Source organism: Hetaerina americana, unplaced genomic scaffold (assembly GCF_022747635.1).
Source record: "Hetaerina americana unplaced genomic scaffold, ioHetAmer1.1.p SCAF_15, whole genome shotgun sequence".
In the NCBI taxonomy this organism is placed as follows: Eukaryota; Metazoa; Arthropoda; class Insecta; order Odonata; family Calopterygidae; genus Hetaerina; species Hetaerina americana.
In genome coordinates this window covers 10,403,008-10,417,029 of record NW_027286625.1, presented here as the reverse complement: position 1 = coordinate 10,417,029, position 14,022 = coordinate 10,403,008, and the positions used below count along the sequence as shown (strand labels likewise).

General features: G+C 33.9%; 1 protein-coding gene across 1 annotated transcript in view; it reads left to right on the top strand.

Annotated features, from left to right (window-relative positions):
• alpha-Man-Ia (alpha-Mannosidase class I a) overlaps window positions 1-13,760 on the top strand; it is a 217,320-nt gene extending 203,560 nt beyond the window's left edge. Inside the window, exons 3-9 of the mRNA XM_071583834.1 lie at window positions 366-545; window positions 748-961; window positions 1,579-1,806; window positions 3,101-3,384; window positions 5,295-5,411; window positions 8,668-8,823; window positions 9,326-13,760. Of these exons, the coding sequence (XP_071439935.1) occupies window positions 366-545; window positions 748-961; window positions 1,579-1,806; window positions 3,101-3,384; window positions 5,295-5,411; window positions 8,668-8,787 (1,143 nt within the window). The 3' untranslated portion in view covers window positions 8,788-8,823; window positions 9,326-13,760. The remainder of the gene's footprint in view (window positions 1-365; window positions 546-747; window positions 962-1,578; window positions 1,807-3,100; window positions 3,385-5,294; window positions 5,412-8,667; window positions 8,824-9,325) is intronic.
• Window positions 13,761-14,022: the final 262 nt, after the last annotated feature.

The following is a 14,022-nucleotide window of genomic DNA, read 5'->3' as shown; positions in this document are numbered from 1 at the left end:
CTGTGATTTCCCATGATTTCTCCAAGAATATCACAAGCCAGAAAGTCACACCACTTTCATTATCCTCTGGTCATGTAAGGTCGGGTCCAAAATCTGGAGCTTAGCACGTATTCGTTGGTTAATTGCAAATCTTCACATAAGTTTCAAATTTTCTATGAAAAATTAGTGTAGTTAATTGATTGAAAATGAATATGAATCGTTTGTTTGGATCTCAAGAAAAAATCGAAAAATATGTGGTCACTCCCAGAAAAAATCAGTGCATGGCGTCGTGCTGACTCCTGTTTGAGGTTAAAATTCCTCTCTAAATTGTAGTGAAATGTGTAATTCTTGCAATCCTTAATAAAATTTTGATTTTATATTTTCAGAATTCCGATTTGTCTGTGTTTGAAACCAACATTCGCTTTGTCGGAGGTCTTCTTTCATGCTATGCGCTCACTGGAGATGTTATGTTCCGGGACAAGGCAGAACATGTAGCTGAGAAACTTCTCCCTGCTTTTAAGACTCCAACTGGCATTCCATATGCTCTTGTCAATGTACGGACCGGGGTAAGTGTAACATTATATTTACTGCTTAGGAAATAGTATTCATCTTAACATGGGTGTCATGTGTGATCATTTCTTTGAAACTTTTAACCTTCTGTAAAATTTTGAAACCCTCGTAAACAGAATCATTTGCCAGCTAAACATGAGGTTGTGGAGCAGTTTTGTCATCTCTCTGAGTACAATGTGGCTTTACATTTTTCTGCAGGCAAGCAAAAACTATGGATGGGCTAGCGGTGGAGCAAGCATACTCTCTGAATTTGGAACTCTGCATTTAGAGTTTACATATCTCTCAGATGTCACTGGAAACCCCATCTATAGGCAGAAGGTGGAGCACATTCGTCAGGTCCTTAGGGGAATGGAAAAGCCAAGAGGCCTGTATCCCAACTACCTCAATCCAAAGACAGGGAAATGGGGTCAAAGTAAGTAAAGGCTTTTATAATCTCCTCTGTTTCAGAATTGTGTTGAACTCGATGAAATCTGTGCTTTCTCTAATATTTATTTTTTTAATTGCCTTCAATTATTTGGGACTAACAAAAAAGTTCTACAGCATTATGATTTGAAATTGATTGCTTAAAAGTTATGTGTTAGGCACGATTAAGTTATTTTATTCTTTATATTTTAGAAAAATTAAAAAAAAGCAACCTAATATTCACAATTTGATATTATTTATTCCTCACTGTGTGCCATTTGATTAGCATAATTTTTAAGTCGCATAATGACGTGATGGAAGAAATTGAAAATGACATGGTGTTGAAATGCAGTGTGGTTCAAAGAAAATCAAATTGTGGACAGTGACATATTTAATAAATTAAACAAAACTATCATTTCTTATATTTGCAAATATATTCACTATAATTCATCTGAATTATGGTAGAATCATATCAGAATTAAATGGTAACCGATGCAGTTAAACACAGTGATATTAATTTTACCGTTTTTAAACGAAAATGAAAATGTTCCCTTCATCTTTTCAAAATTTTCTGCAATTTAAGGTTAACATTTGCTTGGGAGATAATGTCATTAATGTCCATTCTAGATCACATGTCCATTGGAGCCCTCGGAGACAGTTTCTACGAGTACTTGCTGAAGGCATGGCTACAGTCAGGCAAGGAGGACCTGGAAGCTCGTGAGATGTATGACGAAGCACTGGCTCGCTTGATACAGCACATGCTTCAAGTTTCACAGAGGAGTAAACTTATGTATTTCTCAGACATGAAATTCGACCGGTTGGAGCACAAAATGGACCACCTGGCGTGCTTCTCGGGTAAGTCTATCCGTACACATTTTCCTTCTGTTAAGATCACACCAAGGCTAACTAGGCCACTTTTTAGGTATTGCAGTCACTCAATAAATTGTACCATTACCGTGAGAACTTATCATGAAGCATCAGACCTACCATGATAACCTAATTCCTTGTTATTGATGATGATTTAAAAGCCCTTAATCAGCACTTACATTGTCATACGAGTAAGTGAAAGGAAGTTTTGATTTCCTAAATTACACCATAGTTGAGTATCCTAGTCTCTTGCAATCGCTTAAGAAATCAAGTTCCATTTATTTCGCTCTAATAGTGCAACATCTCTCCATTGGATAATTTAATGATATATACACCACACGCCTTGATAGAATGTGTGGAATGTCTGAACCACTTGATTTTTTTATCATCGCCCCTTACTGACTTTCTCACCACCATTTTGGGGAAGTGCTAATTAGAAATATAATGAGAAATATGTACTAAAGGTGTGGACCAATAAAATGTCAGTCGTTGCAAATTTTAAGTACACAATCACATGGTTCTGTTTTGAGTATTCAGATGGAATTGATACAAGCACTTTGATTCTCATTTAATATGGGAATAGCTGACATCAAAATTCAATTTAAGTCATGCTAACTAAGTCTATGCTAGAGCATTGCTTAGAATGAGACCTTTTCTCAGTTGATGCACAATTCCTCAATGCAACAAATTCTTGCTGGATTTCTTGAAGAACTTAATTAATAGTGATCTGTATGCCTCTGTAAAGGCCAATTATAAGAAGTATTAAACAGTAATTAACAAATCATTTGCGAAGAAAAATTTTGGAGATTTCTAAAAAGTCTTGAGTCCTTGAATTATGTTTATTTGATCTTCTTGAACCATTTTTCAGAGTGGATATTTTTAGATAAACTGTTTCATGAAAAGTCATGTTTTCCAAATTGAAAAGATGCCAAAATGAATCTATGCAACTAAGTTATTGGATTTGACAAAGATAAATGTGTAAAAATAATAAAAACATACTTGTATTTGTGAATAGTTTCATAATTTGAAACAAATCCCAGAAGACACTGAAGCAGATAATGTAATAAGTTTTTGTTTTTTTTTTAATATTCATACTGTAAAAATCTGTACCAAGTATTTGCAGCATATTACATTTTTTGTAATATTTTGAGAATTGTATTCATAATTAGAAAAGAGACTTACATACTCTTATTCAGTGATCACTTACTCTATTGATTCATTACTGCTTTTTAAGGCTTCTGTCAGTTTGGTTCTAAGATATTGCGGTTGTTTTTCGTTGTAGGTGGCTTGTTAGGGCTTGGAGCACAAAGTTTGAAGAATGAAGTTTCTGAAAGATATATGGATATTGCAAAGGGAATAACGAATACCTGTCATGAGTCCTATGACCGAAGTGCTACAAAACTTGGACCAGAATCATTTAGATTCACCGAAGCCCTCGAGGCCAAAGCAATGAAGACCAATGAAAAGTATTATATCCTCAGACCAGAGGTCATAGAGTCATACTTTGTTATGTGGAGGCTTACAAAAGACCAGAAATACAGAGACTGGGGTTGGGAAGCTGTTGAGGTAAGTTGATCCTCTGTGAATTGTGTATATGATTCCATTTATCATTCCCTACCTCACTCTAGCATTAAATTTCTTACTAATATACTTTAAGCTTATATTATTTAGTTTTAAACAGAATTAATGAAAAGTAAATACATAAAATGGAGTACATTTAGGATAAGCTTAAATAGCCAAGTTCATTTCAGTCTTAATATTCTTAAAGTTATTATAAAATTGGTTTTAGTGGGCCGTATGTGTACACAATGATAGAAGTTATACAATACATGAAACATAAGAGCAAATTGTTAGGGCAGAAGTGTGAAAAAGTGTATTAACCTAAAATATTGTGTGAAAAGAGATATTTTTTGCCAATGGGCATTGTGTGTGCATGCACCTTTTAAAGGCTAATCATATGTAATGTGGGAAGTAAGTACAAGTACTTGGATGGGCAAGTAGAAGAATTTTTTGTTGGAAGTATTGCAAGACACCTTCATTAGATTTGGATGAAATTGTTTGATTAAACATGCTTTTTCTGTGTTCTTAAGTTTCTAATTCTCTTAGCTGGTGAAATTATATTGCTGAGGGGTAAATGTGATCATCCAAATGTTAGATGCGGCTGCTATTTTGTGATTGCTGTGGGAGGAGAGAAAAGAGACCAGTATTAATAGCAAATGGCTGGACTTAACTAGAAAACATTTTGTACTCACAAAAGAATTTTAGTTTAATGTTGAATGAATTTGTGTGAGGTTCTGCTAAACCTGAATTCTCTGTATAAAAATGTGTATATGTCTGTTAATCTTCTTTATTTTATCATAAGTTGGAAATATTCATGGCTTTTTTTTAACTTTACTGTATATCTGGAGTTTTTTCCATTCAAGAGAGTTTGTTTTTGGGCATGTAATGCAGCAGTGTTATTATGAAGGGATTTTTAGTTCAGCTCAGATTTATATCATTTGATAAATTGGTTAACAGCTGGTATTGCTTTGTGTAAACAGTAGTAGTTTTAGTAGAAGAAGAAGATGTAGAGTAGGTGACCGACAGCTAAGGTCTTTTGCATCATTGGGGATGGATGCAAAAGGAGGAAGGGTGGAGAGAAACTTAGCATCAACATTAGCCTACTCTTAGCGAAAGGCACTAAGGGGTCTGCAGTATAACGTCCCATCCAACGGCATACTCTTATCAAAGTGCTCTCTACAAAGCACCTCAAGATCGGGACACCGCTGAAAAATATCTCTCATCACCAGGATTCAAACCCGGGCCCTCTGGGTGGGAAGCCAGTACGTTAGCCACCCCACCCTCTCGATCCCCCTGGAAACAAGTACTAGTAAGGTAAAACCAAATTAAGGCTTAATATAAAATTATTCAATCCATAACCATGATTTTGATTTACACCTGAATGTGATTCTGCTGCTCAAAACATTGGTCATGGAATAAATAATTTTCTGGGAATAAGAAGTGGTTTACCTCAGTCAAACATTTATTTTTCCCTATATTGCAAAACTCATAAGATAACCTTTTTTTGGAATGAAAATAAGCATTTAACTGTGTGAACTAATGTGTGCACGCATCTGAATTCATTATATATATTTCCAATTTTTAATGAAAATCATTTGGCCCACATATTGCCAAAATAGCGAGTAGGCAGTCGTAGAGTTACAACTGATCTTGATTTCCTGGTGCTCATTTGGTTTCCAATAGAACCCATGTAATTATTAATGTTTTATAAGGTTTCTAACTTCTAGTTTTCCTGCTTTCTTTGATAATTGTTGTCTGGGACTTTCTCAGGGTCAGCCTTCCTCCATTTATGAGAAACATTTATCAGCAAATAGAAAGCATCTTATTTTTCAAGAATTCATCCTTAATTATTGTTGGTTGTTGTTATGTAGTGCCACAGTGAATGATTTATGTTTTATAATTCTTATCCTCTCCAGGCCCTAGAAAAGCATTGCAGAGTAAGTGGTGGCTACAGTGGTATTAAAAATGTATACTTGGAGGACCCCCAGAAGGATGACGTTCAGCAAAGTTTCTTCTTGGCTGAAACATTGAAGGTAACAGCAGCATTTTTTAGTCTACTATTTTGTTGATTCATGCCAAAATATTTTAGTAATTTATTCATGCATGCACATTTTGAAGATGGATAATTATTACAGCCACACAAAACCTACCTTAAATGATAGAACACCTTAAAGATTAAATATAGGAGTGTAATCCTGTTGTAACAGGTAATTACATTGTAAAAAGGTAATCTCATAGAGCTGATTAAGCATGTCATGAATAATATAACAATGTGCATTTAATTTTCTGGACAATAATGAGGACCTATGAAGTACATAATTCTTACTGTGACAAAATAAAATACAGATTCACTTAAAAAATACAGTAAATTCTCAATTATAAATGAGCGGATAACCATTTTTCAGGTTATCTGTGCTATTCTCTTTCTATTTCCTCAAAAGTTTCATAAAATTATGCTCAAAAAGATTATCAAATGCTTTTAAACTTGGACATACTTGTTAAAAAATACAATTTCGAAATACCTCTGCTTTCTTAAAAGTTTTAAATATCACAAAATCAAAAGTTGTCAACAGTATTTATTTATTAATTTAAACATTTTTGTTCTATCTGTAATTTCCCATTATCATTTCCCTCGAATTTTATTAGCCCTGCAAATTCCATATTCTCCTTTAAGATGAGCAAATATATAGCTTAGCCATGCAACAAATAAGTCATTAACTGTCTACACTGCGTTATTTTAATTGGTATCATATGATGAATATGAATTCATATATCAGCAATCCTTGGTCAATATACCTCCATCGCCCGTCATTTGTTTTTTTTCCTGACTAAGTGATTGGCTTAGCTTTCTGCGGATAATGCATTCTGCTATTAACTTGGTTATAATCCTGTATTCTTGTAAAACTATAATTCCACCCTAGTAAAAATGGCTGAAAAGTTGAAAAAATGTACTTCCCATTGTTAAAAACTACCAATTAATGACGAGGAATGAAAACAGAGAGTTTCCATGTATATCCATTTATATCATGATCATATTTTCTGCATTATTTGGTATTCGTGTTGTTCCAATTATCAATGCTTCATCATGAATCCATTAGCAAGGATAATTGATAGTTTACTGTGCATCTATTTTGGGTATACAAGAAACTCATTGATATATGAAGCCTCCTTGAAGCTGCTGCATGCATCTCGTGTTTTTATCAGCTTCTTCTTTACAGATTGATGTATTTTATTTTTTGGTTGTGATTTAGCCATAGGTTGAAATTATCTCAGGATTGTAGTGAAAAATGGGTGCCTTAGTTTTAAATAAAAACCAGTGGCATATTTTGCACTAAATGATTTTACATGGTGAAAATGTCTAAGGTGGCTACTCTCCAATGGCCCCTTGCCTAGATTTACTTGTTTATTTACCGTACAGAAGACTAAATTGTCTAGGGCAAAAGGGAATCAATTATCTTAGATAATGACAGCCCTGGTTAATCCACTCTCTAATTAAAAATGTGGACCTTACAAATATAATTATGGTGATTTTTTTTTGGTCTGTTGCAATTCAAGGCATTCATCTTTGGTCAACAGAATTAAGGTGATGTCCAGCTTTGGGTATTCAAAGATTGAAATATTTATCAAATATTGGACATAATACGTAAGTTACAGAGGAAACATGAAATTGGGTTGCCTCCACTTCAGGAAATTCATTTGCTGAGACATATTTTCCATATGAGAATATTGAATATGGGTTTGCAATCTTTTAACAATTTAGTAAGTTCATGGTTCTTTGCAGCCCCAAGGACAAGCACTTTTAACAAATGAGATATGGAGGCATTGTCAAAGTACATATCCCAAGGGAAAAGGTTGTAACCCTTCAATTTTAACATTTATGCCCCGCAGCACTTTTTTCAATTTCATGCAGTAATGTTTTTCAAGAATAGCACTTCCAGTGTAAATCAGTGTCATTGGCATTAGATATTTGGGCATCATCTTTCAGTGGCACCTCATCAATTCCAAATTATTCATGTGCAATCTATAATATATTTTTATCTATGAAGCATACATGGCATTTATTCATAAATGTGTATCTTCATTGCTTACAGAGTAAACAAAGATATGAGTGTAAGATTGACTTCTGTGAATTATTTTCCAGAGGCCACCTTCTCATTTCCCATATTATTGCATGGTTTTGTAAAATTATCATTTTTTTATGACATCCTGGGGTGGGTTTTTTGGCTTATATTAGTCATTTCGATATGGTCTGAATTTGTTTAAAGCTTCTCTGCACTTTCTAGTCTTCCCACCTGAATTTTTAGCTACTTTGAGAGATGAGTTATTTGAATGTGATATAAATCGTACTCATGAAATCATCATTTGACTGTTCAGTGCTAGTGTAACAAATGAGGTTCAAGCCTGTGTACTTTTGGGAAAGCCAGTGGTGTTCATCACAAATTCGACCTGAAATTCTTAATGTCCACGTATTAAATTTTTTATTCTAAGAATGAAAACTGATGTTGGAGACCATTATAGTTATAACATCAGAGTTTAAAAGCTTTACTTTGGCATCAATGTCTAGTCACTCAATTTTTCAAAATTGCTACATTGACTCCATCTCTGGCAACACTGCTATACTGCCTCTGCTGCAGTGCAATCAAGTGGGAAATTTGCAGTGCTGCCAAAACACACAGTAAAGAATCATTCACAAATTATGACCCACTTTATCATGTTTAGAGGTTTTGCCATTATTAATTCTCCATAACAAGGGGAGAGGTAGAGTTTGAACGAACAGCCCTCTTCTGTTCTTATATTAGATAAATTATTTCACGATGTGTAGAAATTGGCTCAGAATTGTAAAATGAGGTAACTATTTGCACTATGCCATTTCCAAATTCTTTGTGTTTACTTGAATTGACTTCTGTGAGTGAGTTATGCCCTAATATGCTGCTGGTACCTTGATATGGAGAAGAAAATTTTAATTGTCAGCATACCAAGGCAAGTATTTCCTGCAAAATTTTCCAGGAGTGCTCATCAAAGCAAAGCGGCATCAATTTACCAAACTTTTGTCCTTGTGATGATGGGAGAGGAGCCTTAAAGTGACTTAAAACAGCAACATTCCATTTAAGGATGTTGCTCATTTATGCATGCAATATATTGAACGCATGTACATTAGAGAGAATGATATTTTGGGGAACTAACTCATTTTAAATGCTTCCACAGTTATGTTGTTCATGTAATTTTCCACAAGTACCCTTTCTGCAATCATGTTTGTGTATGTGTTAATTAGTAACTTTATCTTTTCAGTACTTGTACCTGCTCTTCAGTGACGATAGCTTGATTTCCTTCGATGATTGGGTGTTTAATACAGAAGCTCATCCATTACCAATTAAGGGAGTAAACCCTCTTTATCGAGAGTTTGTCTGATTTCATTTAGGATCCAATTCTTATTTATTGTCTTAGGTGAGTTCTCTCTTCATTTTAAATGTTATTTTTTTAGACTTCCTTGCATGCATCTAATGATTTATTTGCTCATGAAACAGTGTTATATTGTAACCCTAACAGAGTTGTGACACACTAATTATCCCTTACTGCCTAATTATTTAAAAAAAACCAATGATAGCCTATTAATAAGTAATGATGACTAATTTCTGTGAAAAAAATATTTTATGATAATATATGTATGCTGCCGCATTACATGATATTAATTTTTTTTAATCATTGATACATATGGATGCTGATAAAATTAGCGTAATTTTTTCTATTTTACTATATCATACACCCAGATTGCTATTGCCGGTGTGATAAATAGATTAATAAATAGTATTTTTGCAAATTTAAGAGGGTGATTGCTCAACTGTCACTTAAAGAGGATGAAAATAAGGAATATATAATGCATCTATTCTCATTCCTTGTAAAGCCCTATAGAAGTGTTGTTTCTTCAACTTCTGATATTTTTTTTCAGGCAGTGCAATTTGAACCGACCAAGAGAAAAAGTAACCTTCCAAATCTTTGGTGGATCCCTGCCCTCCATTGAAGACTCGTAGGTTAAAAGAGCAATGTGAAAGACTACTCGATTTGTGAGGTGTCAACTGTGTAAATAGTTTACTGGATGCATGTTTGCCTAAGAGTCAAATAATTAAATATCAGATGGGGTGAGAGAGACAACCAAAATCTAGAATCACTCTCATCTGACATTAAAATGCCACCAAATCACATTTTAAGTGATTTCAGTGGTTGTTCAATATTTGGTTTTCATGTATGTAGTAATTTTATTTTTATGAAGTTTTAATTCAGGGTACTCCAATACTAAAATCTAATCCAACTTGGTTGAATGTATTTGCCGGCTCTGTCGAAGTTTCATGTTTTTTGTATGTGATTAGCAACTATATGGCCTATGCAGATATTTTGTTCCCCATTTTCTGAATAGAAAATAAGTTCTCTCTGTCTTCACCTAGCTCAAAAGTGAAACCTTGCACTTGCACTTGCATGAGGTTTGTGCAAACGTTTCATTGTGTTTTGTATTTTTTAAGGTGATTGAAATCTATTTTAGCATTCATTGAGGGTGACTTTGTAAGAAAATGACTGTATTTCTGATATGATGTGAAAGGTTTTTTTATGCTTTTAGTGGAAATTAAGTTGGAGTGAACGTCTGGTTTGTAATATTATGGGTAAAGACTGAGATTAAGGTTAAAGAGTTGAGATTGTTTGAGTAGTAAGTACGAGAGAGTATTTATTGTGTGCTAGAAAAAAAAATCAACTTAAACCGTGCATGTGGACAATTTTGAAAGCCTAATTTCTTTACTCTATCAAGACACTAGAGGAAATAATAAAAATTTAATTACGCTAAGTATGATGCACCAATATGCTGTTGACAGATGACTCTTGTGTTAACTGTGGCATTTATGGCTCCAGTAATGGAATAGGTCAAGAAAATATTCAGGTTTATCTCCATTATAGCCATTACTTCATGTATGAATTAGGGTTTCTATAGTGTTTTCTGGGTGGACATATTTTTTTATCAACAAGCTTCATTCGGTAAAGTCCAGTTTCTCAACAACATTGCATTCAGCATTAGTCATAAGTTTGGAAAAAGTACTCATAAATTTACTTAATTTTGTTATTTTCAAGCCTGAGCATGTCATATAAACTAATTGCTGAGGGAAAAAGGACCTTGTAATGACTTAAAACCTAACTATGCCATAAAATGTGAGGACAGATGATGCAGTACATTCCATAATGATAGAGTTTTTGGAATGTGTCCTGGATTCAAGTCAGCATTTATTGGTGTCACATTTGGTAACATCTTATGGCTATAAACCTTGGGAAGAATGCTAGAGTTGCTAAGAGCATTGATACAGTAATAAAATGGTGGTGGTTTCAGACTAAATGCCCAGGGAAGCCAAAACCTTTCCGATGGGTCCCAAAAACTTTCATAAGTATTTGTTGGAAATTGATATATTAATAAAGCAGTGCTTCTTATAGTTGTCTCAGAAGATTCAGCTTGCAGTCTGATATTTGTGCTAACTGAAAAAAAAGCTCCATTACTGTCATGGAACCTGGGAACCATACCAGAACCACCACTGATTTCGAATTTTATTCTTTCTGCATCATTTTTATGGGTACTTATCTGGAATTCGCAATCGACAGTCATCATCTTCTTGACATCTTCAGTTTTTACATCATTCACATAAACATATATATATATATATATATATATATATATATAAATATATCAGCTCTAGTGTACATTCCTTTTATAAAGTACACCAGATTCATTGATAGTAATTATTTGTTATCATGTATTTATGTTGTACATGTGATAAGCTTATAATTAATCCATAAGTGTCTTATTATACTTCAGTACTCATTTTCATTCAACTGTCAACATGTGCTCAGGTTACTTGTAATATTGTTATTTTTACCTAGGGATTACATAGTCCACTTTGACATTCTTAGGCCATTCACCTGCCTTGCTTTGTTTAAAATGGATAAAATATTATTTTTACCTCTTATGTCAAAGTCATGTCTTTTGCATGCAATTCATTAAATCACGGAGCCATAAAGAAATCTATTCTCTCTAGCTGTTGCCAATCATGTCTGCAAATAGCCTAAAATATTATTTTTCAATGGAAGGAAAACTGTTGCCCTTGCTTATGAATGATGTATTAGCATAAAAGAGGATATTATCATATTTCCTTCAACTTTGATCTTTCATTCTGTGTACAGATCACTTTATGCTCACAGAGGGTGTTTATGTCATCCTTATTTCAATTCTATTTAATCAATTTCACTTCATTGGTTTTCTAAGGTTGACATTTGAATTAATTTGTCTGTAAAAAGTGAAAAGCCTATATAGCCAATCCACCCCTTGATATTTTGTTTCATGTGACATTCTCATCAACAATTAATATTAGTTAGGTATTTTAAATGAGTGTGATTTTGTTCAGGGCATTTTGTCATCATAGTGTGTATTTTCCTAACTCTGCTCTTCCAATGGATATCATCACTGCCAGTGCCCATTTAATGTTGATGTATTTTTATCATTGTTCATTTATCAGTGCCCTCACCCACCCGTCATCTTCACAAGGGACCTATGATTCCCAAAATCCATTAATTGCTTTACATTTGATTTGAGTGGAGACTGGTTGTGTGACCAAAATAATTGATAAATCAATGAGAGCATCTTCCTGTGTGATTTGTGTGTGTGTGTGGGTGTTTGTGCGTGTGTGGAAGGAACCAGGAAAATATTCTTTGACTTCATCGTTAAAAGTGTACAATGGTAGCGACAGGGATGAGTGCTTCTGAAGTGTCAAGAATGGTTGTTTGAGCACGTGGCACATTGAAAATTTTTTTTTTCTTTTTGAATTTATTAATTATGGGATTATCCTTAAATTTTTGCCTTAAGAATAATGAAATGCTTTTGTCTTAAAAAAAATAAGGAAACATCTCCTGATTGAAATAATTATTTAAAGTAGGTTAATGATAGTAATGGCATATGATTTTTAATTGAGCAGCAGTCAACTTTACATGATTGAATTTTGTATTCTTAATTTCTTTTCTTCTAATGAGCATAATTGCTCATCAGTTCCTTAGTGTTAAATTTATTGCAATGAATTGTTTTGCCATGTTTACTTTTATGTTTGAAATGGAGTTGGTGTCTTCTGTGCGGTTTTCTAACTTTTTCATTTCTCCATTCCAAAATGTAAAATGAATTGTAGTGGGTGATAAATGTGAATTAGTTGTTTATGAAACTTATTTTTTTTATATGTTTTCTGTCAACCTGTGGTTTTGCAAGCCATATTCGCTGTGACCATATGCTGGTGAAAGCAGATTTCTCTGCTGAAATTGGTACGTTTCATATTTCAAGTAGCAAAATGTATATAGGCTTCCGAAATTTGCATTCCAGTTATGCACTGAATCTAAATTACTAAATTGTATGTGCATAAAATCTTTCTGTCTGGTTTGAAGATGTTACTGCACACAATCTTTGATCAATTCTAGGAGCTGGCTCCGAATATGATGTTTTGACATCTTTAAGACGTTAAAATTGCATAATCCAATGAAGCTGAATATCTTCAGAATAGTACAGAAGTAATATATGCCGAGCACCAGCTGTAGTTACTATGAGATTCAAAAGCAAATGTCCGTATAAATTTTTCATTCACATGAACTTTTTTATCAGGAAGTATTCACGGAACTGTCTCAAGGTCATGAGGAAAATGGGGTTGTTTGTCTAGAGTGTTCAATTTATTTCTGATAAGTGAGTATTTACTCAGCAGTACTTCCTCTGAACTATTCATTGGGGGCTAGCATTGTCAACTCTGGCCTGCAAAACCTCACAGGACTCTATTTTCTGGACTTTGCTCAAATTGAGCCTTTGGCAATGGAAATCATTGAAAGGCAGCAACTGTCATTTTGGTGCATTATTAGATTTAATTGGAAGAATGAGACACAATTTTGCCCTTTGGAAAGTTGATGCACATAATGGCTGTAAGGAATATGGCTGTAAGGCTTAAACTGGTATCACTTGACAGCATCATATGTCATTGAGGTTACATAGTATATATCTTCATTTTACTCTCTAAGTTTAGAAAATAATGTTAAATTTCTGGTCATTCGACTGAATAGTGTATTATATTGTGGGTTTCAGTTAGTTATATTGGTAGCATTAACTTGGAGGGGAAAATGTGTACAAAGAAAGCATAATGGTTTGCAGACAGTTGTGAATTCCTTGTAATATATGTCTTGCATGTGGCATTAATGTGTCTGATATTCAGACAAGAATGCCCCCTCTTGGGTATTGTTAAAGTGTTGAACTTTGTTTGACTGTGGACAAAAATGCATGGAATGTGTTTTTATCAAAAAATTAAGATGATAATAAAAATAATCACAGCATTTATTTTATGTTTTCATTGCACTCTGTTGAGAAAATGTTATGGTCTAGTTGTAGAGAAAGATGGAAAAGGTGAAATGGGCAGAAAGGAAAACAAATGAGGAAGTATACCAGGCAAGGTTGGGGTAGGAGAAAGAGTGTTGTTGGGAGAAATTAAAAGGATACAGAGCATTGGGATTGTCAATTGTTCAGATTGTGTTCCGATTGTTTAAGGCTGTGATAAAGTTAGGCAAGGTAGGGGTAGAAAAAGAAAAGGCATGCTGGAC